The 25,828-nt window shown below is 38.8% G+C and overlaps 1 protein-coding gene across 4 annotated transcripts in view; it reads left to right on the top strand.

Annotated features, from left to right (window-relative positions):
* Positions 1–25,828, top strand: part of TRAPPC9 (trafficking protein particle complex subunit 9) — a 459,459-nt gene that overhangs the window by 249,232 nt on the left and 184,399 nt on the right. Inside the window, exon 22 of one of the 4 annotated variants that reach the window (XM_069005536.1) lies at positions 6,693–6,930. The exons of the other annotated variants lie outside the window; for them this stretch is intronic. Within the exon in view, the coding sequence (XP_068861637.1) occupies positions 6,693–6,769 (77 nt within the window). The 3' untranslated portion in view covers positions 6,770–6,930. Of the gene's footprint in view, positions 1–6,692; positions 6,931–25,828 lie in introns of those variants that run through there. 4 annotated transcript variants of the gene reach the window in all.

The following is a 25,828-nucleotide window of genomic DNA, read 5'->3' as shown; positions in this document are numbered from 1 at the left end:
GCTGTGGCATTTGCCTCCTGATGAGACTATGGAAAATTAGTTTTCATGTGTTGACACAGTTTCCCTTATGGGCTACTTCCAGTTGTGGATTGCAGTTCCATGAGTTAAAAAATGTTTGGAAGAGAAGAGTGTGGAAATTTATTAGCTGTATCTCTGTACTTTGGAACAGTATTGAGGATTGTATGTATTGGACTGATTAATTTTCTTTGCTCTTAATTGCAAAAATCTATTTGAATTTAACCAACTTCTTATTCCAATTTGGCAATGCGTCTGTACATGATGGCTAGCACAAGTACTTTTGAAAATACAAATCAAGTTGATTAACAAGCATTTAATCCCAGGGAGACTTTTTTTTTTTTTGAAGACTTTTTTTCCCCTCCAGTAATCACTATAAGTATTTTAAAACCTGCTCTCTTTGAATGAAATATTATGCATGTTTATGTTCATATAGAACTAAAAAAATTTTTGCAATGCCTTTAAAAAAAAACCAAAACCAAATATGATGCATTTATAGTTACGACTTATTTTGATTATTTTCTAAACAATTTTATTTTTCACTACTTTTGCTTATGCATTCCAATTTAGAGTCATTGAGCCTTGTTTCAGAAGAGGAGATTGGCTGCATGTTCCCCTGCTCACTATGTACTTTATATTTAATTTTCCACTAATTCTGGCCGACTGAGTGGGCACCAGTATTTGTTGTGGTTACAGGAAAGTACAAAATGTAAAACTGCATTCAGAAAAGCAATTTTCTATGAAAACATTTTTTACAAAGCAATCATTAAAAACAAAGGGTAAAGTGATACACACACTGAGTCAAGATCCCTTGTGTTTTTTTTTTAGTTACATCTCTCTAATTTTCTGTAGTTCCTGTTCTGCCTAAGAAAGAAAGCAAAATAAAGCCATTTTCTCTATAAAAGATATCACAGGATAGAATCAATTTAGGTTTATTTTACCGGATTTCAGTTGTGTACCCACTCTGGCTGTCGAGTATACCTGGTAGATGTTAGTGCAAGCCATAGCATGGGAAGGGTATTAAAAACATACATGTTTAATTACTAAATGCTTCATATGGAGACAGGTCTTAATGATGCAGCAGTTTCCATTTAATAATTGTACAGCATCAATCCAATATTATCAGAGAGCCTTTAGGTTGCAGTGTCTCAATCAACCACCTTGATAAACAGAGAATATCCAGACCTTGAGTCCTTCTGGGGTTCTGCTGGTATTTTCTAAGGGAAAATTCTGATACGGTGTCAAAAACTTCCCAAATTCTGCTTCAAGAAATCGGGAACAGAGCAATAGAGTCCTTATCTGCCAGCTCCTCATTCATCCCTTATCCTGCAAGACCAGCCCTTCTCTCATTTCATTGAAAAAATTGCTTTTACCTTTATATTTCGTGTAGGAAAATTGGCCTTTAGGAAATCTCCCACTGCTTCCCTAATTTATAAATCCCTGTGTGACAGTGTAGTTCTTTCTACCCTGTGCATAAATGGGACACAGATCTGTAGAGATAGATCCTGAAGGAGACCCATAATAAAATCAGAATTAAAACCAGAAGCAGTCTCACACTTGAGTGAACTCTTCTTTCTTAGGGATGCTCATTCAGGCATCTTCTCCTGGTGCACACTGAGCTGCTCTGACTTGTGTTGTCTTGGGCTTTTTTTTGTGGGCTCTAGGCAGGCTGTAACTGCAGTAAAACTATCACAAAAGGTATTTCTTTAGGCTCTGTATTTTACTTTTTCTGTCTACACCAAATTCTTTCATGACATACCAGGAGAGCTTATCTTCTCTGTGCTACTGCTTTCTGTGTCCAGGCTAAAAATAATTTCCATGCCTACATTTTTTTTTTGCCCATTCTTCCTCTTTCAGGAACTGAGCTGACAGAATAGAAGTTGAAAGGGGAAATATGCATAGTATCAAGAATCAGTTCTTACTGAAATATTTTACAAACCACACATGAGTGACAGTGTAGGGGATATAAGGGTGAAAAGGGCACAAAGAGGCCCTGCTGTACCATGCTTTGTGTAGCCTGTGGAGTGAAAAAGCATGTGACTATACCTAAACTTCAGCTTTCAGCTTATCCTTGCCTCATTTGGCATGTTTTCTATCTTTTTCCATCAATCTTACCAGGTTTGATAAATTTACCAAATGAAGTTCAATGTAGGGGTTTAGTCCAGGGCATAAATCTAGGCACCTGCCTAACTGAGGAACCTGGGGTCAACAAAATTATATTTATTATATAAAGTGCCCAATTTAACATTCCATTTCTCCTGCATTTTTAAAGTTAAGTGAAAGGCAGCTGTTTCAGAGTCAGAACATGCTGGTGTTAAACCAACAGGATCCCTGCTCTAATTTAAAATTGTTTGGAAATATCTTAATTTCATTCAGAACCTTAGTGAGTGATAACCTTCTTTGGTCACCTGCATCTGCAGCCAAGTCCAGTGTACAGACATTGGTGTGAGAGTGACCCTGCAATGCCTTGGAATCATGGACTCGTGGAATGGTTTAGTTTGGAAAGGACCTTAAATTAAATTTAAATTATATTTAAGGAAAATTTCTAGTTCATATTGTAGTAAAATTGGTGGCAATTCCACCAGAAATTCTGAGGGTTGTGTCCTGTCTCACTTCAGCCTTTGCAATTATTTTCATCCTTGCTTTCCTTGCTAGCTCCTGCAGCAAACTGGGCTTTTATTACTGCATCATGTTCTTTCAATTTCACAATTTGCTACAGTAATATTTCATCCAAGACAAGGAATTTAAAACGAGACTTTCAGGGAAGAAAAAAAAAAATAAGAAGATTCTCCTCTCTGTTATGGTCAGTGATCAGTCCATTCCCTTGTACAAAGCAACCCTTACTTTAGAGAAGAATTCCAGCAAGAGCTATCCTTGTTTAAGTACCATGGAAGTTCACAAAGCCATCCATCAATTGTTTTTGAGGTCCTTTTTAACTTCTTTCAACAACATCTCAGGCAGTGGCTGAAGTTACTTTGTTTTGGTCAGAATGTTAAGTGGATAATGCTGAATTTTTGACATCATTGATTGTTGCTGAAGTGCAGAGCAACATGGGAAGGTCGACAGGGATGATTTTATTTTGGTATCAAGTAACCATTCTATTCTATACTCAGAAGAATTTTTTTTAAAGCTGGAAACCTTTACAGAACCGTCAATATTTTGAACCTTGTGTGTGTAGTTTGTGTCTGCTTGACAGTGTAGAATGGTTATCATGGCAGAGTTTCCCTTCAGAACTGGAGGTTAACAACCACTTTGTGCAGCTGAGGCTTTAAAATTTGGTCTTGCCACCGGTATCTTTAATAAGTTCACAATCAACCAATTGTTTCCCATCCAAGCATTCTGAGATTGATCTCCTGAGTGATGATTATCCCTATACCCCTGTGTTTTACTTGTATGCCCTGCTCAGAAGGCTTGGCACAAAGTCTGGCCTTTCTTCAACAGGCAATGTAGAAAATAGGGAGTTCTTCAAACACTTAAAAGAGTTTTTTTCTTGTTTCCAGGTTTAAAGTTTCATTGCTGTCAGAGGGCTCAGTACCACTCCCAGATTCATTTTAGTGTCATCACCAGTTCAAGATGTGATAATACAACACATGTAGAGAGTTCTCTGTTAATGTCTGCAAAAGTAGTTGAAAACTTTTTTAAAATCTGAAATTGCCTAAATATGAATGAAATCAGCTTTAGATTACTGTACTAGATTGGCTGGCTTCCCTATTCCTGAATTTATGTACCAGAGCTTTGACCTCAGTCACAGGTCCTCTGATTTCAATCACATCCTGGCACTGAAAGTGCCAGGAGGATGGATTTTCCCACACTGCTGCATGATCCTCATGCCTGCAAATGGGACCTGTAGATGGGATGGTTCTTCCTGAACACATCAAACTGTGTGGCTGCAGCACTGCCAATCAAGAGGGGGAAAAAAAAAAAAGTAGACAATAATATATATATTAACATATATTTTATGTTAATTTTTTTTTAACAGTCATTTTTATGAAGCCATGGTAATAAGATTTTCACTTTGGAATGAGAGTCTGAGAAATCCTTCATAATTACACTGGAAGATGCATAGTTTGTTAACAGGTGTGTGATACTTTGTTTTAGGTGCTTAAAGTGATGTTACCTGGAGTAAGCATCAGTAGAAGTAAAAACAATATACTATGAAGTCAGGGGATGGAGTAGGAATGTGGGAGCTGGTTCAGACTCTTGCTGTTTCATTTGGTTTCAGGAGGTGTTGCAAGTGCTTCTCCAGCTTCCAAAGCAAATAGCAAAATCTTCTTATTCATAAAATATAAATAAATTATAAATCTTTTTGTACTTATCCCAGTGGATGTTCCATTATATTATGTGTTCATCAATTTTTCATTATTTTTACCTTAAATTTGTCAGTGGTTGCACTTGTAGGAAATGTGTGCTCTTGCAAGAGGAAAAAAGTAAAAAGGATAAAGTTTTCAAATGTTGATGGCAATAGAAATGGATGAGATATACATTAATAATAGAAATAGGTTTATTCATTGGTTTCAGAACACTGATGTATTTTATTGAGGATTTTGGTAGCAAAGGGAGTGGATAATTTTGACATTAAACAGTGTTGCCCTGGGCTCTGATTAAGCTGAAAGATTTGGAGAGACAAAGCAGGTGGCTCTTGTATACATCAATTCAGTCTTTCCTAAGCTCCACTGTCAGCTCCTGTGTGGGGCTCTGCGATGAGCTAAGGTGGAAGAGAGGGGCTGTGAGTGCCCCTGGTTTTGAAGGAAGGGTCAAATGCAACCACAGTTTTAAAAACTTGCAGAAAAAAATCCTATCCATTTATCAGTTTGGGGTGTCAGAGGGAAAGCAGCGAGTCTGCATTTGCCTTGGCAGGTTTGCTTAGCACAGAAAAAGGGATTATTGCAGAGGCTGCTGTGTTCTTTGCATCCTAAATTGTCAGAAAGGGACAAGATAAAGAAATCCTGTTTTCTCGAGGAAGCAGTCCAGTTCTTAACACTTCTAAGAAACCCCTGATATTCAAGGAAGGTGCAGGGGAGTTTTACTGCAGTGCTTCAGCCTTGCAGACCTGTTGCAAATTGTGTAATTTGTGTGAAGGGTGACGTGGGCTTAGAGAAAACAGTATTTACTTTCTTATTTGAAAATCAGTTTTCTTGTGAATTGCAAGAAGAAAGTATAATTTCAATTTGTTTTCTGAAGTATGAATTTTTGACATTATTTTTAGTTATGACAAATTTCAAGAGGTGGTGAAAAAATGCTGGTGCTTTTGCTGGCAATACAATTTTTTTTTTTTTCTGGGGAAACACATAGTTCTGCAAATTTTTCAGGTCATTTGGTAATCTCAGCTCCTGAAATAAGAGTGCCCTTGTCTGCTCTGCAAGTTTAGAAGTCAGCAGTTGTCCTGGATCAACTGACTTGTGTAGACAAAACAAAGATAAAAGTTCTGTTCTGTTCTGTTTAAATATATTATGTGTATTGCTTCAAGTCTAATAATATGTAATACACCCACACAGTGTCAAGTGGAATAATCCCTCAGTGATTTCCAGGATGCTGAACCAATGACTCTGAGCTGTCATTTTATTGGTGGGATGAGAGAACACTTAATATGTTGGTTTTATTTTCCAAGTGTTCATTAACATCATGAATTCCTCTTGGGGAAAAAAAAAGTGAAAACATAAAGTGTTGACTTGAGAATATGTCATAAGGTGGAAAAAGAGTTGGAGCTGGAAATGTGAAATATTACAGGATGCTGTGGATGCTGTGCTTAGTGCACATGAAAATATTAACTTACTGCTGTATGTTGAGGAAAGGAGTCTCTGGTCTGAAAATGGCACCTCATACCTTGGCAGAAAGGTCAGCATCAATCACCGTGGAAAGGAAATTATCAATTGAAAGTTCTGCAAGGTTTCTTTCCCAAATTGAGGCAGAATATTGGCAAACATGACCTCTGAAGCTCTGCTTTTAGAAAAATGTGCTTGCTTATGGTAGGCTGCTGCTATAATGAGCAGTTAAAGTATTTTTTTTTAGGACTGCTTTAAAAACTGTCCAAATTGCATTCATTTATTAAAATAACTTAGCTGAGTAAATTTACTTTGAAGTATTTATCATGTTGCATGGCAATAGAGGTCTAAATAAATGGGATTTTGTCATGATGACACAAATGAAATGCAAATTAGATCTTTAAAATAATTAAGGAGAGAGATAGTTGCAGTAAAATGCATTGATAATAAATATTTTTTAAAAGACCTCCCAAATGACTAGACAAGATTTCAAATTGATAACTAGCAGAAAGTATTAGTTAGTGCTAGTTTCAGCATAGGAGGAGAGGCAGCTGGCTGAAAACAAGCAGAGGAAAAGTTTTCAGTCCCACGTCTTGTCTCTAGTTTTTCTGCTGGTTATAAAGGGGAAGATTCAACATAGACTTGAAATTTTTTTTTTATGTTGTTACGTTGATTTTTTTTAAAATGACACAGGAACATTTTTCCTTTTAATTTTTAAAAATATTATTTTTCTTTTGCATTTGTGCCCTGAGTGTAAGAATGAAACTGAACACAAAAGTTGCTGTGGACTCTCAGGTAGTGTTTCAGACCTGAACCAACTCTGCTATCTCCCATTTCAGTTTCAGACACTTTGGAAAATAAAAAGCAAGTAACAGCTTTTATTTGCATTAATGTCATCTTGCTTTACCTTGCCAGAGTGCTCTGCACAAGTGATGCTGAAGTGTATCCCCAGGCCCATGTATCCTGTGAGAGCAAAATTGTGGTGTGCCTGATTTTGGGAAGAAATGCAGATGCAGAGTGGGGCAGAGCCATAGATCTGACTGCTGGTCTTGCAGTAAGAGGTCCAGGACTCCTTGGTACTGTGAAGGACAAACCTCTTATCATTACACACAGCTATTGGGAGCCAATTTAAAAGTTATATTCACTGTATGGAATTGAAAGTATTTTTTATTAAAATAAAGTATGGAAATGAAAGTATTTTTTAAATAAAGATGCACTTCACATGCCAAAAACACAGTCTATATTTTATTTCAATTCTGTAGACACAAACATAAATGACTTTCTTAGGCCAGCTTTTCCCTCCCAAGTTCATCCAGATTGAGTCTTCTGGTAGAGACCTGAGAGATATTTTGTGCTTTCTCCCTAATCAGGCATGAAGAAAAGACTTGGGGATGCCTTTTCCCTGCCTGTGGCCTCCTGCAGCCCTGCCAGATCTCTCCCTGAATGTTTTTCTTCTCCTGTCTAATGTAAAGTCTAACCCACATTTTACATTTTTGTCATTCATTCACAATCACCACAGCTGTGATAAGAAAGTCAGCATGGTCTGCTGTGGGGTTTGATGAGCTGTAATTTTAAAAAGGGAAAAAAAAAAAAAGAGGAAAGAAAGTGGCAAAAAAAAAAAAAAAGGGAGATATTTTTAAGCTTGTATATGAACAAGGGAAGATGCCAACCAGACATCTTTTTTGAGAAGGTTTGACCAGATTTGACCAAGGATGGAAGATGACATTTTACAAATGAAGAGAGGTTAATGTTGTTTTTCCTTTGTAGGCAGGGATGAAGGAGGATACTTTAAAATTGAAGTGTTGGATGTAATAGCTGAAAGATATTTTCTTTCTTCTTGCATTTAGCTTAATTTGAGGACTGGTGAAGTTTCTCACCTCTATAACATTAATTTTTTGAGAAGCCCTTCAGAATATTATGCTTTAAGAACTTTGCTCATTTTGTCAAATTTGGTTGAAATAATAAAAACTATTTAAGAAAAATGTTACTAGAAGGGGCCAGCTTAATTTGAAGATGGTGTGATTGACGAAACCTTGTTTTATTATAAAACCTGATACACTTGAGCAAATCTGAGTCAGATACACAGTGAGTTTTGCCTTTTCCACTCTGCAAGCATTGTCATCCAACTCAGCTGCATTACTCCATGTTTCCCCCCAGCCAGTCAATCAGCAGAACATTAACTTTTTATAAAAGTCACACTGCTATAAAATCCCTTTCTGTCAGTTGATTTTCCCCTGGAACTAATTTCTATGGCACAGGGAGAAGTATTAAAGTGTGTAATATTTTGGATCTGAGCAGGATTTGTTACAGTAGCATTATAATCATATCCTTTAAACCAGATGGGATATAAGTTATTTTCTTCGGGCCTGCTTTCTTTCACCACAAAACTTCTGATGAGAAATATGATTGTTTATCAATAAAATCTTTCTTCTCATCTATCCCTATGAGATTAATCATCACACGTGAGAATAAGTTCTCTGTCACAGGTCGTCCTAAGCAAATACTGATTGATAAAATTATTTCTTTTTTACTAATCCAAGGAAGGATTGGTGTCTTGCAGTGTTAAACTGTTGCTACTTCTTTTTTGCTGCCATTTTTGCTTTGGGTAAAGGAAAGAATTGGGAGCAGAAAGATGTCTAAAGATGGGCCATAATGGTTGGCCTCGGAATTTTTTATCAAACCTGTCACGTTTCCCTGATGAAATTTTAACCTCTGAAATTCTAGCTGATACATTTGGAATTTTATTGTGATTACAAGGAAATATAGCGATCTTCTTGACATTTTACTTGGATATTTGTAACTTCTTACTGTTGTAAGGTAAAGATGTTAAGAGCTACCACTGGGCTCTTAAGCACCCTGGAATAAGTATGGAAAAACCAAAAATGGGGACCAATATTCACTGCTTTTCCCAGACTTCCTCTGTCCTTCCCATGCAGTGGGAAGTGTGTGCTGAACAGCTTTCTGTCAAAAACTCTTGTCTTGAAGAGACACTTTCTTAGCACCTCACTCAGTATCCATGGACAAAACCCCAAAGTTTCCTTTCCTTTTTGGTGTGAGAACTCCACTGAGTGAGCTGTGTTAAAGGAGACCTGTGCTTGTGATGTGAAAGTAGAAAAATTCCTGTTTGCTCAGTTCTTAAAAGTGTGAATTCTAATTTACAAATGCAGGACAAAAATGCTTTTCTCACTTTCATCTGAATTTCTGCCTCAGAAATAAGTTAAAATTTTCTAAAAGTTCTCTGCTTTCTAAAATCCCTGCACTTCTACAAAGCTCTGCTCACAGAGATGATGGGTGTACAAGGAAGTTTTAAAATAGTTCTGCAGTAACATTCCCCATTTCTCCTTAATATTCTCATGCTAATTTTTCTCTACAGTGAATGTAGAGCTGCACTCACCTGGGAAATCCCAGTTTTTGAACTAGAATGTGTCTACCTGTTTGTGCTACTCCTGCTTCTCATTCTCCTTGATTTTCTGTTCCAAAACAACCAGCTAAAAGACACTTGATACTTTTTACTAAGAATCTGATTAAAATGTGGCATTAAAAAGAAATAATATTTCAGGAATGCTTTGCAGCTGTCCTGGTGCATATTTGCTTTAACAAATATGAAATGGTTTTTGCTATTGTTAGTTCAGGAATATAAATCTGTATCTTTTTAAATAATGCTTTGTTTAGGTTTTTTGTATTGTGTTCATTCTTTATGACACCTGTATCAACCTGAGGGTTTTTGAAGGTACATAATTGAAAAAGTGGCCTGCTGAGCGCAGACTCAGCCAGTTTAATCTGCATCCGTTGGCAGACAAGAACCTTGAGTCACAAAAATATCAATGTTCCTATAAAGCCATTTATTACTGTCTTTGAAATAGTCTCATAGGGCAGAGCCACAGTGCTCTGTGCAAAAGGAGGCATAAACCAGGAGTCCACCAAGAATGAGCACTGCACTCGCACTTTAAAGGGGTCAACAACCTATTTGCCATGTTGGCTTGTAAAGAATATGATGTATGCCATGTTTCTGCTCTTTCAAGCAGCTGAATTTTCTGGGTGGTGTTGGTTTTTGGCATTTTTGGTGAATTTTGTATGTATGTTGCTCATCAAACTGGCAGTAAATGAAGGTTCTGATGTGTTGATATGTCCATGTCATCATTTGGAACTGTTATACAGATTAAAATTGTTGGTATCCTTTTGAGTTGCAAAAGACTAATCAAAGGCATTAATACCCTCAAACAAGAGAATAAAGTTAATGAGCAGGAAGTAGTAAAAAAAAAAAGTCTGGTTTTGCAGTAGGAAGTGACAATCCCTAAGGAGAGAGAAGAACCAGGTTACATATTTTGGGGAGTTTAGTAAGGTTTTTGACATTCCTTCTCATAACACTTGAAGCTGAAGACACATGGTTTAGATTACTCTTCTGTACAGGAATGCAGAACTCCTTGGAAAACCTCCTGTAGAAAAATTAGGCGTGGTTCATTGTGAGATTGGCAGGATATGTGAAATGCAGCTCAGTAAAGACTCTTTCTGATGAGTATTTTCATTACCAACCCTGCTGGTGGACTAGAAGACATTCTTATTAAGTTTGCAGGAAAGCTGGGAAAGAAATTACTTGAAGAACTGGACTGAAAAAATGTAAGAATTTTTATAGGAACGAGGACAAGCTCCTGAGTTTAGGAGAGAACCCCTGGTTGATTCTCTGGTGTGCCTTTCCAGCAGGGTACACAGAGAATTCAGAGCACAGTCATGGTTTCAATTAGACATCTGCACAGCGTGATCTGAGAAAAGAACAAGAGAATCTTTTTTTGACTTGACAGAAGACCAGGAGGTACATGACAGCCCTCTAATGTGTTACTTCTTGTACTGATTTTGGCTGGGATAGTTAATTTTTTGCACAGTGGCTTGTAAGGTAGTTTGTATTTGTGATGAAAACAGTGTTGATAATATGGGGATGTTTTAGTTATTGCTTACAGAGCATCAGGGCCTTTTCTGCTCCTCATTCTGCCCTGCCAGAGGAGGCTGGGCAGGGACAGGAGTGCACCAGGAGTTGGGAGGGGACACAGCCAGGACAGCTGACCCCGACTGACTCAAGGGATATTCCAAATACCGTATCAGGTTGTGCACAGCAGTAAAATCTGGGGGAAGAAGGAGGAAGGGGTGATGTTTGTCTTCCCAAGCCACTGTTCTGTGGGATGGAGCCTGGCTTTCCTGCACACCTGCCTGCCCATGGGGAGTGGTGAATGAATTCCTTGGTTTGCTTTGCTTGTGTTCAGAGCTTTAGCTTTCTCTTTTAAACTGTTTTTGTCTCAACCTATGAGTTTTCTCAGTTCTACCCTTCCAGTTCTCCCCACATCCCAGTGAGGGGGTTGAGTGAGCAGCTGTGTGGGGCTGATTAGCTGGCTGGGGCTAACCACAACACCTCTGTTGTAAAAGAGGACAAAAATAATAGATTTCTTGTTTTTCTGGTTAAAAAAAAATAAGTTGAAATAAAGTTCTATGAAAAGTGGGTTTTTATGCAGTGTATTTGAGAAAAAAAAAAAAAAGTTATGGGAAGAGGTTGTCTTGGGAGGCCACGGTGGCTTCACCGTGGAAGCCTCTGAGATCCAACAAGACAGAAATGTCTCAGAAATTATTAGGTGTAGCAAGACGCTCATGTGGGAAAAGGAGATGGAGCAGAAGTCTTTTCCAGGATCAAGATCATCTGATTTTCATGACATCCTCACGAGGTTGCCCTGTGTGGTACACCAGCAATCTATGTGATCATCCATCCTCACCATTTTAATTGGTGGGTGTGTGTTCAGGCATATAAACTTGTCAAGCTATATCCTCCATTGTTGAGTGCATAAATTAGCTCCTTTATTTTTACATTTATGAGACTATAAAGGCTTCCTTCGCATATCAAAACAGAAACTTACACATTTCCTAATGGCTTGTAGGAAGCAAATGAAGCTTGAATTCAGTTCTTTTTATTTTGACAACTGTTATTGATACGAAGTGTAATGAAAGCAGCCTGTTGTTAGGCTTTCAGTTATTTGGTAGGCTGTTTCCAGCCTTTAAATTACAAGGATGCAATAATTGACCCTGTGTCCTTACAGGGCTGACTGGGAATTAGTGGCTGCAGTTATGTTTTATTTAACCAGGAGTGCTGTGGCTGTGAGAATAAATAGACACTTGTTTTAATAAACACAGAGGATGGGCTGGTTAAATGGGTAAAGATTTTTGGTGCTTGATAACCCTCTGATTGTACAAGTATGGACTGAAAAAACCTCGTGAATGATGAGCAGCGATAAAGTCAAAAGAAATGAAGCAGAAAATATACATTAATATAACTGCTGCTGAGTTTAGGTTCTCCTGGCAAATACAGAATACTTTGCTTTACAGTCCCACAGCCGAGCCCCAAGGTACTTGTGGAACAGCATGATTTTGGGTGTAATAATTAGATTGTTTTAGTGATATTATTGTTTCCTTTGGTTGGATCTGATAAACACACAGGTCAAAACAACGTAATAGTTGTTATCATCACAGATGTGAATATCCTTTGAAGAGAGTTTGAGGATTACTACTAAACCTTGCGGAGCTCCCAGGGCGTAGCCACAGCATCATAGGAAGTTACTGGCCTATTTTTTGCTGTTATTGCAATTAGGATCAGATTTCTATCAATTTAGCAAAATTGAGTGGCATATCAGTGTATTACATTTAAATTTTGGTGAGAAGTTTATATGAGCTCTGTGATTGGTGATTGGCAGTGTGAAGGATATGACCTGGTGAATTTGAGACATTAGAAAAAACACTTCTTGCTGACAATAACTTGACGCCTCCCACTCCTCTATGCACACATTTTCAAGCTGTTCCCCATTCTACAACTCTGATCTTATTTGGGTATGTCTAATCAGAATTTCTACATAATTATTTTTAATTATTAATTTGGAGAGTTATGTAAAGAGTGGATTTTCTTGTGTAAGAAAGGTGCTGGGCAGCTGTTCACAAAGAGTTTTGCTAAATTCACTATGAAGAAAGCCTTGCACAGTCACTTGGCAAGGAATAATCTAAAATTAAAAGCCTAAAGATAATCACTTGAAGCATCAAATTGCCTTTTGCCATCCCATTATACCAACATTCATCTTTCATTTGTTTTGATTCGTTATAAATTATCCACATAATACCAACCTTTCCCATTTCCCAAATAAATAAATAGATTACGTGTGCTTGGCGCCTAACCAGTGTCAAACCACAACAGCTCCACAGCAACCTCCCTTGCTCCTAGTGCCTTTCATGATGCCATCTCTGTTTTTATTCCCTCTTGGCCTTGAGTACTCATCCTTGGCTTTCCACCTCCCCTCAGCTTGCCAGTGTGCACTGTATTTCCTTCTTCCTGTGCTGTTCCTGCCATACCTATTTAAATGTTCAGGTTCACAACACAGGAGAAGGGGATGGGTGCATCCTGTTCTATCATGGATGTCTTGCTGCAATATTTGTCACTCTTGGTGTCCTCTCTCCCTTGCTCCCAGGGACAGTGACCCGTGCCAGGTTCTTTTCCCTCTAAGTGTTGACTTTGCTGTTAACAAGCAAACCCATACTGGATAAAGTGTTGGTAGTTGTCTGCTGAAGCTTCATTTCCCCTCTTCTTGCCATGCATCTGCTCTTCCTCTTGCTTAAAGTCTGCCTGCTCTCTTAAGCCCCTGCCCAGCTTTGCAAACAGATTTATTCTTGAAATTGTATTATTGGTACGGTCCTAACACAAAGCCTCTGGATGGCACCACAGTATGAATAATGATAATTATAATGAGTTGAGTCAGCCATTAAATCACTTCACCTTCAAATCTTGGCTATGTGTGGAGGCCTTTTTTATTTCTAGAGCTGACTTCTTCCAAATCTAAAATTCATTACTCAGTGCATTTTTCATCTCCACAGACGTGCTGGTGCTCAGAGAAAATTGGGCCGCAAAAAGAGACTGAAAAAGCTTTAATTAAAAAGCAAATAGCATTTTTCAGCAGAGAGAAGAGGTGGTGAGATCTCCCCCAGGCTTTTCTTACTATAAAAAGATCCTTCTATTTTTGTTTCACTTGCCTTTTAAAATCCACCACCTACCTTGTTTATTCATCCCCCTTTGGAGTTTACTGATCCAGATGTAAGAGAGGTATTCAAAATTAGCAGCTGTTCTGTGGCAGCCTTAAGGGGTATATGACTTCCTTCTGTAAAAATAAAATTTGCAGGCTCTGCACATTACTTGAGCAGCTACTCAACTTGGGGGAAGAATCTCTAATAGTGTCAGTACCTTTTATATTCAATATTTAATTGCCCAGTGTGTAAAGATGGATTACTTTTTGCAGTAAGTAGAGCAGGTAAAATGTGTGGGGGGTTATTTATTTATTTTTAATTTTTTTTCAGAACAGACCAGGGTGATTGAATGAAAAAGTGAAATGCTGTGGTTATAATTTTTCTTCAATTTTTGCAGTTTCATGTAGGGTGGTGTGGGTTATCAACCCTACTATTGCTATTTTAGGGAGAGTTAGGAAATTCAGCATATGTATCTTTTAAAATATAAATCACATTATGATGTTTAGGTTGTGGTTTAGTGGTGAACCTGGCAGTGTTATGTTTAATAGTTGATCTTAGGAGTCTTTTCCAACCTTCATGATTCTCTGATTCTGTGAAAAAATAATGTATTTAGCACATTTCCAAACTTGGCAGAATTGGCTGAGATGTGGTACAACTGTTCTGAAAGCTTTTTTCTGCAGTTTACTCTCTTGTATTCAAAATCAAAGCAATGAACACCCATTACAATTTATTAGTTATTTGATGACCAATTTGAAATGAGATGTGATCTTTCTTTGTACTTCACAAGAACATATCTTGTTCTGTTATATTTAGCTGTAATTGGCATCTTTATTGGCAGTCTGAAGAAAATGAAATGGTGAGGTGGGTTCTGGGAGCTGATTAGACCCTCTTAATTACTGAATATTTGTACTCCTGGGAGACACTCAACTGTAGCTGTGGTGAAGGGCAACTTTACTCTGCTGCTCCTTTTTATCTTTGCAAAATTCAGCAACTGGTACTGCTGAGCTTTCAGTCCATCCTCCTTCATGTGAACAAAAGCCAAGAATTATTTTCCTGAAGCAATTTTAATTTCCATTTGAATGTTGTACAGTGTATTTCTAAGTGCTTCCTCAGGTGCTGAATGTTTCCCTCTACTGGAACATGTCATCCATCCCATGGTGTGGTTTTAAGTTCTCAGAGATAAAGTTCCGGTTTTACTTCAGTTGTTAAGAATTTGATTTTTGGGTGAGTGACAACAAGGATTTCACCTGTAATGCCATATGGTCTGGCCATCAGGTCATGTAATGAAAGTTGCCTGGATTTAGAGAAAAAGGTACCCTTAGTATTTTTTCTTAATTAAAATTTAAAATTATTGTAGTCTTGCACTGTTTTCTCTGAAATTATGGTTTATGAAATTCAGGAATGGCACATAAACATTGACTCCAAAGCAACTGCAAGCTATAAGTTGATTATTCTGAAAACTACACTCCTTTTCAAATAATGTTTGGGATTTTGAGAATTTCTTCATTAACAGGCACAATTTGGTTGCTGTGGAAAGCTCTGCTCTCTCTGTGAATGTTTAAAATGTCTCTGTTCACAGTCTCTCTTGAGAGAAGATTTGACTTTTTAAATGCTCCTCTTTACAGCTGTTCTGAAATGGAGAATTTGCACTTTCTGGCGTTTTCCAAGCAGCAGGGACATTACGTACAAATGTCCCTTTTTGAATAGCATGAGCTCAAATCAATCAATGAATCAATCAATCTCTTCTTCAGCATCAGGGTTTTTCTTCACCCTTGTAACTGAGAACTGGCTTGGTCCTTATGATCAGAATATGCAGTTAGAAAAAACTGCACCTGGAGGTGATTTGACAGCTTATTTTTTAAAATTTTATTTTTCTTTTAGCTCATTACTTTTGATAATTGAATAAAAGAGACCTTCTCCTTTTTATGGATGGAGATGTTTAGTATCGATCCTTCTAAGCAGTCTCTTCATAGCTGGTTGTTTTGCATTTGTGAGACTATAAACCCACAATGGTTGGCAAGTGCATTTAACCTCCTGCCACCCAATGTATGCATAAAACTTTTAAGACTTGTGGTATAAAATCTTTTAGCTGTATAAAAACTCTTGAAGTCATCAATTTTATTATAGACCTTTAGGTGCTTTTTAAGTCTTCTGAGAGACATTACCTTTTTCTTGTCTGGTGCACTGGAGTGCCTCTTCCTCAAGTCCTTTAGTACATAACTCTTAGTGGTTCCAATGAAAATTGCATCTTGATTGATGTTCTCATATCGAAGACTGCTGATGAAATGAATTCTGAAATCGTATGATAGTGTTGAAACAAGTAGCTGTTCAAGTTGGAAACTGTATTCAGAATTGTTGTGGTAACGGATAATATATACTTCAAAAATGTCTTTTTCTTATCCATCTTATAAGATAGTCAACCTTATTATAAAAATAAACTGGTACTGGATGTGTTGAACAATAGAGTGATTTATGTGATTAGAAATAAGTTTGCTGTGTTACTAGATGGAGATATTTCTGGTTCATCTCTTAAACACTTATTGGAATTCTTTCATAGTGGTCTTGGACTCACAAACATGATGTCAGCTCGAATCATAAGATGGAGGCTTTAAGTCTGCCTCTGATGTACCTCATTTTCATTTTACTGCCATATAAATTATATTCTCTTAGCTTTCAAAAGTTTTTCTCATCTTGTAGTTTGAAACAGACTATTCTACAAATACTTTGATTTTTTCATAGTTCCTTTGTTACTAGATTTTCAGGCAGTGTACATCACTTTAGTTACATCGAGTTTCTTGCCTCTTTTCCTTGCCTGACCATCTGCCATAGTCTTTATTTCACCTCTAACCAGGCCCATGCATACTCTCCTTGTAAAATTCAGATCCCCTCAGAAGATTTATTTCCATTATGATGCTGACAAAACTGTAGACAAATTATAGCACTGCATTTTATAGGCATTTATTTATTTTAAAGGCATTTACTAAAAAGGGGGGTGTAATCACAGTGCCTGTTTTATTTATACATGTGACATTTTTCTCTAATTCTCATCTGGTTTTAAATGCCTAAATTTGCACATTGATTACAGAGAGGAGAAAAAAAAGAAAATAATGGGAATTTGAGCGTTCTCCATTAATTGTCGTTTTTCTGAAGTAGTTGCCTACAAATTACCTACAAATTGTTCAAGTGTCTAAACTCAACTGCAACAGTAGGAACCATCCCCAAAATCTCCTTAGAATAGTGCTGGCAGACCTATTAGGCATTAGCAGTAGTACTCTAAGATCTGGGAAATGACACTTTAAAATCATCCTCTGTAATTTAAATATTATTAAAGGAAAAGAGAGGGGAAAGATAAAGTGTCAGCAGAAGTTAATGATGTGTAAGGTATCCATGTTATTAAATATGTATCACAGGTTTAAAATTTTCTTGGAAATTGTCATAATGGAAGTCCCAAGCAGCAGAATTTTGTATCACTACTTCAAAAAAGTATTTTTTACTTGTTGGGAGCAGTGATCTCAGCCTCTCACAGGCTTCAGCTCTTAGACTTGGAGACTCATAACAGCATTTCTTCCCAGTGATGAATGACCACTTAGATTTTCCTTTCAGTTAAAATTACTTTTGTGTAAAATACTGTAGATTTTAAATTGGGAGTGAAGACTATCTATCCAGCCCTTGCTATCTGTTGTATTTCTCCTTTAATATTGCTTGGAGAAATGATCACCTTTACACAGAAACAGATTGTAAACATTAGACAATTTGGTGTTGTAAACCACATTTCTACCCTCAAAATATTCTCTCGGGAAAGAAGTGACTGCCTGAAGTTCCCCAGAAGCAGGAAGATATATCTGTGATATCAGAGGCTCAGTAAATTGAATAGGGAAGTGAAAGGATCACACAGCACTGGAGTACTTAAACTAGGAGGAACTGTGAGGTAACTACTCAGTACCTCAAAGTCAGACTCTCCTTTGCAGACAGAACAGGGAGGAGGAGGATGGGGTTGTGTACTGTGCCCTATCAACTTCCCAGTTAAATTGTGTGCCCCTTGGGACATTCCAGTTCACTTTCTTGGAGGCTGGGCCTGGCTTTCAGCAGGGGTTTGTTCACCAGCCCACGGGAGCAGCCCTGCAGGAGGAGGACAGAGATTTACATCTTCTGATGGCACAAGTTGTCTTCTAATCCCAGCTGGTGCCTGGTTGCTCAGAAGGGAGTGTAAGGAACAGGGGCAGTACCACATGATCCTTCCCATGAATACACAACCAGGATTTACATTCCCAGCTCCTGGGAACAAGGAGGTTCAGGACTTTCTCATCTGCAGCTATAGTGAATTAACAGCTGCTAATGGTGTGATGCTTCAGAAGTGAGATGGATGTCTTTGTGAGCTTCTGGACTCATGGCCCCTGTAGCATTTGGTGGTGGTAAAGTCCCACAGCTCATCTGTGCTGTCTGAAATGTATTTTTGAGGGTTTGCTTTACATTTGTCACTTGATAACTTTATTCGTGTCCCAGTTGTGTCATGTGGAACTGTGGAAGAATTAGTCCCTTGTCATCTTTATTTTATAATTTGTGATTTTATGCATCTGTATCAGATCCTGTTTTACCAGCTATAGAATCAAAATGCTTGGTTTTTTCTCATGTTGAAAGTCCTGTGGGTTTTTTGGGATTTTTTTTTTGTTTTGGTTTTCTGGGTTTTTTTGGTCATACCTTTTGTGGTTTTTTTTCCCCTGCTCACTTTATTATTGCCTCACAGTAATAATTCTTTTGTGTTGTCTGCTGAGCAGTCACATTTGCTTTGGTTCTCACAGAGCTGTTGGCCACGTAGCTGAGATTGCTTTCCAGAGTGGCGATGAGTAAGAAGCTGTCAGTGCTTACCTTATACTTCAGACCTGACTGCTTCCCTTTGCATTCCAGCTGCCCTTTCATCACCCCATCCTTTAGGTGCTTTATCCAGGTGGGTTGACCCTGGCTGGACACCAGGTGCCCACAAAGGCACTTCGTCACTGCCCTCTTGAGCTGGACAGGGAGAGAAAATATGATGAAAGGCTCATGGGGTGAAAAAAGGGCAGGGAGTGATCACTTACCAGTTACTGTCACAGGCAAAACAGGCTTGACTGGGGGGAAAAATGTAATTTATTACCAATCAAATCAGACTATGATAATGAGAAGTAAAAAATAATCTTAAACACCTTACCCCAGCCCTCCCTTCATCTTGGGCTTAACTTCACTCCCAAATCCTTTATCTCCTCCCCCCCAGCAGTGCAGCTGGGGCTCCCATTTTATCTCCCCATCACTTGGGTGTCTTGTGGGATGCTACAATTTTTTGCAGTAGACTTTTGATTTTGATTATTCCAAATGATTTTTTGTTGTCAGCAAACTTCATCCCTATGCTAGTCAATCATTTTCCAGATCATGTGTTAATCTTTCAAATCCACAGGTCCCCTGTGTGTTTCCCTGCTGTGGAGAACTGATAAGTGAGCTATAATTTTAGAAAATTATAGATTTTTTTCCTGCAATATCCAAACATGTCTCTTTTTGAAGCTTTTTGTTGAACTGCATGTAAAGCATTTGGTGGTCTTTGGTCTTCTGAACATGGCTCTCAGCACCATCAAGTTGCAGCTGAGCAGGAACTTGAGTAGGTGTTGAAGGAACCTCCCTTCATCTGCTCTGTGCCTTGTTTGGTTTGGAGGGAGGCTCATGACTGCCTTGTTTGGGACAGATTCAGCCCCTCTTTTGGGATTAGATGGACATTTAAGGATGAATCACCATCAGCCTTGAGGCATTGCTCATAAATGAAAAATGTCTTTTTTTTTTAGGAAAATTTATGAAGCTGTGCAATGATTTTTTGCTGCAGCCATCACAGTGTTATGATTCTTCAACAGAAAAATAGCAAGCAAATAACTATTGATCATCTGATAGTCCCCATATTTAGATGCACATAAGTACAATTTCCCTTTGTTGGTTTGCTCTATGGCCCTAGTCTGGCCATCAGGATGAAGTAGTGTTTACATATTTCAGTTTTATGGTCCTTTTTTTCAAAGGCAGAACTGTCTGATCAATGCTGCTGTATTTAATAGCTTTTGCTGTATTTTCTTAAATTGTATGATAGTGTATGCTGCTGTGGTGGAATAAAACTCTGGACAACATAATGTATCAAAATAAAAATATTAATTAAATAAATTAAAATATTTCTCAGCAGTATTCCAGTGATAGATTTTAATGGCCATCCTGTGAGCTGTTCACCAGATGCATTGACATATTTAGATTGCAGGTTTTCTTGTTGTTTTTGTTGTTCTGCCTGTTTTGTTTTTTTTTTAAGAGAAAGTCAAATTCTGTAAATCTGAGGAAAGTTGCTACAGAAATGATGGTAGGGGGTTGGAATGAGACGATCTTGAAGGTCCCCTCCAACTGAAATCATTCTGTGATTCTATAATAAATTAAGGTATTCCTGCAAGTAGATAAGGGGCAGGGTAACAGTAAATCAGCACATTATTTGTGAACTAAGATACTTTATTCTATGGCAGATACTTACCCATGTGTAGTTAAATTCAAGGAATCTCACACAATGTGTGAAGTTTAGCTAGAGGCACTGGCTTTCCTTTAATTTGGTACTTTTTGTGCAGGTGTAAGTGGAACCCTTGGAGACTCTGCTTATTAGTGTTAGGGGTTGAATTTATATCTTCTTGGAAGTAGCTAAAAGGAAAAATAACAAAAAATGAATATATGAAATATCTTGTGCAAAAAAAGTTCAGTATAAATGGTAATTAGACCAAAATCCAGCTGGATTTTGAAGACTGGTACATTTATTAGAGTTTTGGTACAGAGGAAACTCCCATGTGAAAATACATATATTGAAGTTTATTAAGTTAATATAACATTGCACCTAAACCTTGAGAGTGTTCCTGTAATGTGAAATGGCATGGAGTTTTCTGTGGCTGTACATTGAAATTGTTCAGGGAATCTGGCAGGAGTCACACGCTGTGGCACTTCTGGCAAATCCCAACCGCTGCTGTTCGTGTTTGTGTTGAGGATGCCTTCTGTGAGCTGCCTCTGTGTACTTGCTACTTCCACTCACACGTAATTTTGGTTTGCTGATGTATTTGGCCACTCTTCCCAGTGCTGGAGATTAGGATCTTAAGAGAATGAATTACCTTGGCAGGGTTTTGGTCTGATGAGCTGTGAAGAAGATTTTTTGGAAGACAGTCTTGAATCAGGGTGCAGTTTACTCTCCACTTGTTTCTTCCCCTTGTATTAATGGCAGTTCATTCCTTTCTCGTCTGGAAGTCGTGATCTCTCAGCTCTGAAAAGCTTTTGAAAGAAGGGTTCATGCTGGATTTGAGGGGGAAAAGCTTCAGTAGTATTTCTGAACTCCACTAAAAACTGAAATGGTACACAAAATCATGAAAACTGGTGTATTTTTTAGACATACTTTAAAATCACAACATGTCTTTATCAAAGAGGTGCAGTGACAAATTAGTGATGACACCTTTCTGACACTGTAACGTTTGTCACTTTGTAATGAATGATTGAAAATTTTACAGCTTTTAGAGCTATTCATTACCCTATGGACTAAGCCTTGTGAATTACTTGTTCTGCTGCAGGTCAGGCAGACGTGTTGCTGTGGATGTGAGTCCTGGTACAGATGAAGTTGGTGCTTTCCTTCCCAGTCCTATTAGCAGTTATTTTCCAGTAGTTTTGCTCTCCTGTTTACTCAGTTACCTGTTAGTTGAGTTGGCAGCTCCTGTTTCCCAGGGCCCAGTGCAGTTATTATGTGGCTGCAGAATTAATTCTAAAATTGCTTTCAAATGCTTTCAACTCCTTTTTTTTTTTTTCCTCTTCTCACCAGCCTTGTTGCAGAGCTGTGGTTAACAAACCTCATTGCAGAACATGCTGGAAGTGGTCTCCTGTACTGAGAACAGCAGCAAGGAGGCAAGGGGGAATGGCTTCCCCTGGATATACCTATTACCACAAATTGGAATCACAGCTTGGAGTGATTTCGACACTTCTGGGGGAGGTCACTTGTTTCTAGGTACTGCAGGATCATCCCTGCAGTGAACAGTATGGCAGGAAGGCATGTGCTTGTCTAGAAAGTAATTTCCTAAAAACCCTTTGTCCTGCTCCAGATTGTGTGCAAAGTGAACGAGGAAGGAGGGTAAGACAAGAGTGGAAGGGAATGTTACTGTCTACTAATTTTATTTTCTTTACCTTCCTTCAAAGCACAAAACCTGAATAATAAGTTGTGCAGTAACATTCTGCAACTATTTTCAATATGCATTTGCTTGAAAAGAGCATCCACAGGGCTTCCTCAGTGCAAGGTGTTGGGTTCTTGGGATGGGCGATCCTGCTAATCAAAGGGGAGATGATGCCAGATTCCCTTCTCTAAAATCCTGCTACAAACATCACTGTGATGACATCATTTGGTTGCATTGCTGTAATGCACAGATAAGTGTTTAAAAACCAATTTAAAATTGTAAAAGCCAGCATTTTGAAATCTACAGTTAGCTTGGTGCCTGGGTAAATAAATAATTGAAAGCCTAAATAAGTAAACAGCTTTCAATGAAGCTAAATCCATTGACTCAATAATGGTTGTGGCTAAATTCAGCTCCATGCCATTACAGGTGACTTGGACTCCTTAATTTGTTAAATTCCAAATCTCAGAGAAGATTCAGCACTTAATAATGTATTTGCAGGGCTGGATGAAATTAGTTTGCACTTGCATGTTATTTTTCTTCCCCTAATAAATTCAGAAATTAGTAAGTAGGGCGTATCCAGAGACCCTCAGGAGAAAATATCCCAAGGAACAGAGGTTTATGGCATGGGATGTGCTCATTTAATTTCTGGCTTATAGGGTATTAAGCAGTGATGTTCTCAGAATTTTCTGGGACTTCGCAGCCAGACTTTAGGTAAAGAGAAGATAGATTTTTGAATTAGAAGAATGTAAAGACTGGACGGAGGGATTTTTATGAATTTTATCAGGATGCCTGTGCATTAGACATAGATATTAGAGCCTGCGCTTGCAGAAACCTGCTAAATTTGCCAAGAAGCATTAGCAATTAATGTAGTTAATTAAAAAGTAGCTATGTTAAAATTCATTTGGGGGGGGGTGGGTGGGAAGAGAGAGTGAATTGTAATTAGAAAAAAGAAATCACAGCTGCTACTTAGAGAACTGGTAGGGAAGTTCCCGGGTCTGGCTGTTGGGAGAGGCTCTGCATTGCGGCTGTGCCTGGTTCATTCATTACATCCTCAGTTTTCTAGGAAAGAGCTCTTTGGGGTTATGTATCACCATTTCCAAGCATTATTGACTATCCTAATCAAATTTAACTTCTGCAGGCTAACACACTAATAAAAAAATGTACAGGTTTTTTTTTTTTTTTTCAGAACTTCTCAGAAAGGTGAGGCTCTGAGTGTTTCTTGAGAATTTAATGTTCAACACATTATGGTTATTTTTTCCAGTTAAGGTTTTGGATCCTGCTGAGCAGAATTTGCTCAAAGAAAAATGCCGCCTTTCCCAGCTTCTATTACCCTGCATGCTGTTACTAAGCAGAGAGGAAAAATCAAGGCATTTATCTTGGCAAATTGAAATGTGTTCCAAACTAGAAATTTGTGAAAGTTGCTAATGAAGTAGTGAATGTCTTACACATACCATTTTATTTTCCCAGTGAAAAATGAACTACAATTAATTCAATAGATTATTGAATAGGCCTGATGTGAGCTCAGGGAATTTTCAGGTCCTTCTCATATATATTTATTTCAAAAAATAAAATTGGGCATATGGATTATGATGTGTGAAGCAAGCTTGAATCTCAGGTTCACTGTGGCACAACGAGGCACATGATCTCAATAGTCTACATTGCAAATGTTTTAGTGGGCTGCTCCTGTGGTGGTACAGAGGAGATAAAATTTATCCTGTCAAAAATTATTCTTTCCTGGCTAGTGTAATTAAACATTTCCAGAAAAGGTACCAAACTTTCATAGAAAAGCATCCTCTTATCCATGTGTTCTGCTTAGAGGGGAAAGGATTTCCTACTGTGTCTTACAGTCAGAGTTGTAATAAAATCAATTTAGCTTCAAGAATAAGCAAATTCCAACCTTGCTGTTGAGGCAGAAATGAGACCTGGACAAATGATAGTCTGAACTCTCGTTTTGACCATCTCGAGGCTGGATTTAGGTGGTCACGGCCCTGAGGTTACCTCTCTCATGTGCCATTCATCATTCCAACTGAGGCAAATTCAAACCTTGTGCTCCTTCTACATTACCTTGTGGATGATCCCCACTGTCCTCACGGTACCCTGAGTGTGTGAATGCACCTGAGGTGTAATAGATGTTTGTGCCAGGGCAGACCAAGGATTGGATATACACCAGGTCAGCCATGCTACCAATTGGTAATTTTTAAAGAGATGCTGGCAAAAGCTTTGCAGGATAGTTTGGGGCACAGATTTTGATAATATTTAAATAAATGGAGCCTAGTCACCAAAGGAATGGGACCTTCTGTTTGTGCCCAGTCAGTTTATAAGTGGCATCACTGAGGAACTCTCTTGTAGATCTGCAGAGACAGTTACCTGTGAAGAGCTCTGGATACTGTATTTATAACTTTACTAGCAGATTCAGTTCGTAAACCGGGCAGAAGCACCAATTAAGTGTAGTGGTTTAGTTCAAAATATCCATTACTTAAACTTATTTTCCTTGTGTGAGATAAGAATTAGGAGAAAGCAAAGCAGGCACAAAACTTTAACAGTTGCAGTACAAAGAAAGAGTTTTATTATTAATAGAATTAAAAGTAAAGAGAAATAACAAGAAATTAAGGCAAACTCCCCCCCCCCCCCCCCCTTCCAGCACTTCCCTCCTTTTACCCAACTCACACAAAGGGTAACAGAACATGGGATTTTAGTCAGTGTTGCAGTTCTTGAAAAGTCTCTTTCTTATGCTTAAGGAAAAAGGGTTTTCTTCAGCTGCACATGGTTCCCAAACTGCCACCAACAGCAGACCCGCCTGGAAAGAAACAATCTGCTGTGGTGTAAAACATCTCTTCCATGAAAATCTCACAGTTCCTTCATACTGCAAAACATGAGCCATTACATGGGGTTATTAATCTTTTTGGCCTGAACACAAAGGCTTTCTTCGCCACAAGTCTCTAAAAAGCCTCTCACTGCTTCTATGTAGCCCGGCATAGGCACTCTTCAAAATCTTCGTGGGCCACACATGAATTCTCCATCCCCCCATGTACTTCAAATGGATTAAAGAGACAAACAGTTTGTGATATTACAGATATTATGGCATGCAAGAAGTTTTTTAAGCTACGTGCGAGAATCGCGGCACCGCCCTCTTTTCTGCCATCGCCGTGTTCAGCTCCGTCTCACGGGACTCACTTTCTCTTTCTCTCTGACTCTGAAGCCGCCACGTTGAAGAGTGTTCTTGTTCAGGCTTTACGGTGGAGAAAGCCTCGCTCCCTTTGTGCTGCTGGCTGCATGGTGCCCTCCTCAGCTCAGCGTGGAGTGTGCTGGCTGCAGCCAGGAGGCCACGCCGGCTCCCGCTGGCTCCGCTGGCTCTGGGTGTGGAGAGGAGAAGGACCCGCCGGGCCCAGGAGGCTGCGACGGATGGGGTTAGCTGTGTGGCAGTCCATGGCTGGTTTGAGCTGTGTGGCAGTCCATGGCTGGGTTTAGCTGTGTGACAGTCCATGGCTGGGTTTAGCTGTGTGGCACTCCATGGCTGGTTTGTGTGACAGTCCATGGCTGGGTTTAGCTGTGTGGCAGTCCATGGCTGGGTTTAGCTGTGTGGCACTCCATGGCTGGTTTGTGTGGCAGTCCATGGCTGGTTTGTGTGGCAGTCCATGGCTGGGTTTAGCTGTGTGACAGTCCATGGCTGGTTTGTGTGACAGTCCATGGCTGGGTTGAGCTGCCTGCAGCTCTGGGACAGTTCCCCCCCAGTGACCCAGGGTCCGTGCCGCGGCGTTGGGAAAGATGGGGGGGGGCAGGGGCCCCAGCCCGGCCCAGTGGGGCCTGGAGGCTCAGAGCCCCCCAACC

Source organism: Aphelocoma coerulescens, chromosome 2 (assembly GCF_041296385.1).
Source record: "Aphelocoma coerulescens isolate FSJ_1873_10779 chromosome 2, UR_Acoe_1.0, whole genome shotgun sequence".
NCBI lineage: Eukaryota > Metazoa > Chordata > Aves > Passeriformes > Corvidae > Aphelocoma > Aphelocoma coerulescens.
This window is presented reverse-complemented; position numbering and strand designations above follow the sequence as displayed.